Source organism: Notolepis coatsorum (genome assembly GCF_963971535.1).
Source record: "Notolepis coatsorum genome assembly, chromosome: 17".
NCBI lineage: Eukaryota > Metazoa > Chordata > Actinopteri > Aulopiformes > Paralepididae > Notolepis > Notolepis coatsorum.
Window position 1 is genome coordinate 13,003,411 of NC_140181.1, and position 5,486 is coordinate 13,008,896.

The 5,486-nt window shown below is 43.8% G+C and overlaps 1 protein-coding gene across 1 annotated transcript in view; it reads left to right on the plus strand.

Annotated features, from left to right (window-relative positions):
• Positions 1 to 4,787: 4,787 nt before the first annotated feature.
• The window catches only part of LOC311243472 (mitochondrial carnitine/acylcarnitine carrier protein-like), a gene marked incomplete at its 3' end in the record, with an annotated part of 22,904 nt that continues 22,205 nt past the window's right edge, over positions 4,788 to 5,486 (plus strand). Inside the window, exon 1 of the mRNA XM_084332705.1 lies at positions 4,788 to 5,040. Within this exon, the coding sequence (XP_084188831.1) occupies positions 4,858 to 5,040 (183 nt within the window). The 5' untranslated portion in view covers positions 4,788 to 4,857. The remainder of the gene's footprint in view (positions 5,041 to 5,486) is intronic.

Here is a 5,486-nt window from a genome sequence, read left to right on the forward strand (position 1 = left end):
CCCTATATGGGAAGAGCAAGGCATACACTCATTAGGGGATGTTTTTAACAAACAGGGTTTTTGTAGTGATAAAGAAATACGCAAAAAATGTAATCTCACCAAGTCCACATGGCTTTTTTACAAACAGTTACAGCTATGTTTGAAGTCTCACGGTGTTCCATTAGACAGACCAATTGAACACCACAGATACCACAAATTCTTCTACGAAAGAGAGACATCGAGAGGTTTTGTTTCAGAATTTTATCATCAATTACTAACGTCCTCGTATGAAACCCTCCAACTAGACTCTGTCTGGAGGAGGGATATACCAGACCTGGAAAATGACTTTGATTGGCAAGGAGCCTGGGCAAATGTCCGACTTACATCAAGGAACCCGGATCATCAACAAATCAATCTTAACTATATTCACAGGACATACTTGACTCCTATAAGACTGTGCCGAATGGGGCTAAAACAAGACTCCAAATGCTCCCAATGTACAAATGGGGACGAAGGGACATTTATGCACATGTATTGGGACTGCTCACCAGTTAAGGCATTCTGGAAAGATGTGACCCAACAAATATCAAAACTCGTATCTTGGAATATACCTGTACACCCCTCGGTATTACTATTGAATGATGTTTTTGAGTTTGCAGTGAATCCACAGCTAAAGAGATTGGTTTTATCGGGTATCACAGTAGCTAAAAAGCTGATTGCATCACGCTGGTTTCAACCGGAAAAAATGTGCCGTAAAGTTTGGTTTCTTACATATCTCGATGTAATTTACCATGAAATATCTACAGCAAGAATTCTGGGTCTCAATGAATCCAAAATGTCAATGTGGTTAGAAGTGGTGGAGAGAATAAAAGCTAGCTTATAATGGTAGTGTCTGGTTAGGTGCGAGGGATAGTGGAGGTACTTCTCAAGGTGGGGTCCGGGAGGGGGGGGTTCGAGCTGGAGCATATGTGTGTAGGTTTTTTAGATAACAGGTATTAGGGATATATCTTATATAAGACAACTAACTAAAATGTGATCTCATTGGATGTGCCCTGACAATTAATGCTTGTATATCTTATCGTGTGTTGTCATGTTTGTTTATATGTTTGTTTAAAAAATAATAAAAAAATAAAATACAAAAAAAGAACGTTCGAGACAGGGGAGGGTAGAATTGTACAATATGAAATTGGGGACGGGAGAAAAATAGAAAAATGGGGAGAAAAAGTTGATAAAAAAAAGTAAGTATTTTGACATGTACATGGGTACCTTGGTCGTGTAGTGTATCTTGTAGACCAGGCCCATTGCAAGTTGCTGTACTCTGTCGTCTACTCTAAGCCATTCTATGTTGTCAAAGTGGGCAGGGGTGAGGTGGGTTCTAGGAGTAAGGTCAAGCAGTAGTCTGACCAGTTTGTTTTGAGATGTTTGTAATTTTGTTTTTAGCGCCTTTGAGGTGCTTTGGTACCATGAGGTGCAAGCATAGTCGTAGTAACCTTGAATGACTGCTCCTGCCAGAGTCCTCAGGGTATTCTTGTTTACCAGAGAGGAAATCCGGTATAAGAATCGAGTTCGTTGGTTGACTTTTTTTATTACATTGGATGCCATTTTGTCACAGGAAAGATTAGCCTCTAGGATGGAGCCCAGGTAGGTAATTTCATCTTTCCTTTTAAGATAAGATAAGATATTCCTTTATTGATCCCCTTGGGGAAATTCAGGCATCATAGCAGCATGGGGGAAGGGGGGGGGGGGGGGTACAGGTAGTGAAAACAACACAAGCAGTGTAAACAAATAGGTCAATATAATTTACTATCTAACTAACTGAAATATATATTCACAGTATTCACAGTGTCACATAAGGTGCAGTATGCATAAGGTAGTGTTATAATTTACTATATACATTATTCATTATTCACAGTATCACAGTATCCACATAAGGTGCAGTATGCATAAGGTAGTGTTATTGTCCTACTTGGGTTCCTATTAGTTCTAGGTCGAAGTCTGGCAGCAGTCCCTGCCCACTGTTGTGGAGCCTGATGGCCGCTGGTATGAAGGACTGTCCGAGGCGGTTAGTTGAGTGTCGGGGGGGTATGAGTCTGTGGCTTCCTTGTCACCTTCACCTAATATGTTTTGATCTGGTCAGGTGCGCTGTCACCTAATATGTTTTGATCTGGTCAGGTGCGCTGTCACCTAATATGTTTTGATCTGGTTAGGTGCGCTGTCACCTAATATGTTTTGATCTGGTCAGGTGCGCTGTCACCTAATATGTTTTGATCTGGTCAGGTGCGCTGTCACCTAATATGTTTGATCTGGTCAGGTGAGCTGTCACCTAATATGTTTTGATCTGTGTCTAGTTAGGTGTGCCGTCACGCGTCACCTAATATGTTTTCATCTGTCTGGTCAGGTGTGCCATCACCGAATATGTCATTTTTTGCATCTGTGTCTGGTCAGGTGCGCCGTCACCGAATATGTAATTTTTGCATCTGTGTCTGGTCAGGTGCCAGGTTACCCTTTTCTACCATAAATGGTCAGGTGCGCCGTCACCTAATGTTAATATGTTTTCATCTGTGTCCACTGACCACTGACACACACAGTGGGGGATGTTTTAAAAATATAATTTAATATATAATATAATATAATAATTTGTGCTTCACCAAAAAATTTGGTCAGCAGCCGCCACTGGCGTCCACCTCTTGTTTGATGTGGTCGTTTAAATAGAGACGGCATGTGTCAGTGGAGTGGGATGTTCTGAAGCCAGATTGGAATTCGTAGATTAGATTTTTTTCCGCAAGGTACTTTTCGACCTGTTCGTATGCTATTTTTTCCGTGACTTTCGAGATGGAGGTAAGGATAGAAACAGGGCGGTAGTTGCCTGGGTCTAATTTGCTGCCCTTTTTGTGCAGGGGTGTTACTCTCGCAATTTTGAAGTCCTTGGGGACGTGTCCCTGTTTTATGGAGAGGTTTATTATGTGTGTGATGACTGGGGTGATGGGGCTGCTGAGTCTCTGAGGAATTTGGAGGGGATGTTGTCATGGCCAGTGGCCTTGTTCGGTTGGAGGGCGCTCAGTTTTTTGAGTACCTCATCTGTTGTTACCATTTCCAGTTTGAAGTCGTCTTTGTGGACCCCTAGGTTCTTGTAGTATGCTACTATGTGTTCTTCTACCCCATAATGCCCTGAGTGGGAGGGTAGTTTGTTTACCAGATAAACTGTCTTGTTTTGTAAGCTTGTCGTCGCTATAATCGATTGATTGATTGATTGATTGAAAACTTTATTAACAGATTGCAGAATGGGTACAATACAGTACGGCTCAATACATACAATTGTTAAGGGGATGCAGACCAGAGAAAGACTTTCGTCTTGTTTACATCAGGGTCCCCCATTTTCAATTCATCATAACATATATGACATACACGACTTACAGATAGACAGTACTGCTACATCTATACATTTATGACATACCAGATTTGCAAATACAGTACTGTTTGTGGTACAAAAAGAGTCTAGAAAAGAGAGTATATACATTTGACGTAGAAACTGTACATTGGAGGAGGTTGGGTGGGTGGGGTGGGGGGGTTGGGTAGGAGGGGTGGGTGGGGGACACTGTACAACTGTACAAGCAAAACTGTACATTGGAATATTGACAAAACCATACTTGGGTCATTTACTGTACATTGGAGGGGGTTGGGTTAGGACATTTACAGGGGCCAGTTTCGAATTGCAGTCTCCCGTAGGTGTTTTTTGAGAGTGGTTTTGAAAGTGGGTAGTGATTCACATTCCTTTACAGCTTGGGTAGGGCGTTCCACATTGATGTGGCATAATTACTAAACGTGTTTAGTCCTTGTTTGAGCCGAATCTGGGTTTAACATGATTTGTGGAGCTCCCTCTGGTGTTGTGATCGTGGTAATCACTGACCTTTGGGAAGTATTTTGACATGTACATGGGTACCTTGGTCGTGTAGTAGTGTATATCTTGTAGACCAGGCCCATTGCAAGTTGCTGTACTCTGTCGTCTACTCTAAGCCATTCTAAGGTTGTCAAAGTGGGCAGGGGTGAGGTGGGTTCTAGGAGTAAGGTCAAGTAGTAGTCTGACCAGTTTGTTTTGTGATGTTTGTAATCTTGTTTTTAGCGCCTTTGAGGTGCTTTGGTACCATGAGGTGCAAGCATAGTCGTATAGTACCCTTGAATGAGTGCTCCTGCCAGAGTATTCGAGTGTCTTACGAGTTGAAATAAAGGTTTTAAATTCAATTGAGTGTAGCGTTCTATATTAATATATCTATATATTATATATATAGTTTTATTAGTTTATAAATTATATTCCAATTATGTGCAGTGGACCAGTAGACAGTAGTTTATCCATCTGACTAAAGTTTTTTCAGAACCATGGACAGAGATCATCTGTGTCAACAACCGTCATTATGGCTCATAACTCATGGAAACCTGTTGAGAGAACGGTCATTACCGCAGCCAGAGGTCGTTACTGAGAGAGAGGAGAGAGAGAGAGAGAAAAGAGAGAGGAGAGAGAGAGAGATAGAGGAGAGAGAGAGAGAGAGAGAGAGAGGAGAGGGAGGAGAGAGAGAGAGAGAGAGCGATATGGAGAGAGAGAGAGAGAGAGGGAGAGAGAGAGAGAGAGAGAGAGAGAGAGAGAGAGAGAGAGAGAGAGAGAGAGCGATATGGAGAGGAGAGGAGAGAGAGAGAGAGAGAGAGAGAGAGAGAGAGAGAGGAGAGAGGAGAGAGAGCGCGCGATATGGAGAGATAGATAGAGAGAAAGGAGGTAAGTCCAGACAGACAGGCAGCAGGAGTTGTTTTGTGTGAAGTTTATAGATTATAATCGAGAACGACTACGAGAGAGTGGCCTTTGCACTGACCGATCGATCTGATTCGACTATGAACACCGTTTCCGATCCCGCGGTGGACGTGGACCCCGGTAGAGAGAGAGGGACCGGACCGGATGGGAGACCACCAGGAACCAGCGGGACAAAACGGGTCTCTCCGCTGAAGAACTTCATCGCGGGAGGAGCGGCCGGGGCCTGCCTTCTGTTCGCCGGACACCCACTAGACACTATTAAGGTAACTTGGGTTCAGCTATTCATTCAGCCTTTATTTAAACTCGAGGGACATTATAGAGGTTTCCCCTCATTTACAGTGACGTCGAGTATGTGTCTATATTGTAATAAAGTGCCGCCCTCGCGGAGCGGAAACAGCCCCGTGGTGCGTCTGGGGGAGGGGATTAGAGTCTGAGCCACTTTAAAGTCTTCACCTGCTTGATCTGCAGCCGCTCAGGCAGTCAGTGAGAGAGAAGAGAAGACAGCAACACGTTAGTTAAACTCTCTCTCTCTCTCTCTCTCTCTCTCCTCTCTCTCTCGCTCCCCCCTCTCTCTCCCCCACTCTCTCTATCTCTCTATCTCCCTCCCTCTCTCTATCTCACTCTCTCTCCCCCCCCCCCCCCCTCTCTCTCTCTCTCTCTCTTTCTCCCCCCTCTCTTTCTCCCCCCCCCTCTCTCTCTCTCTCTCTCT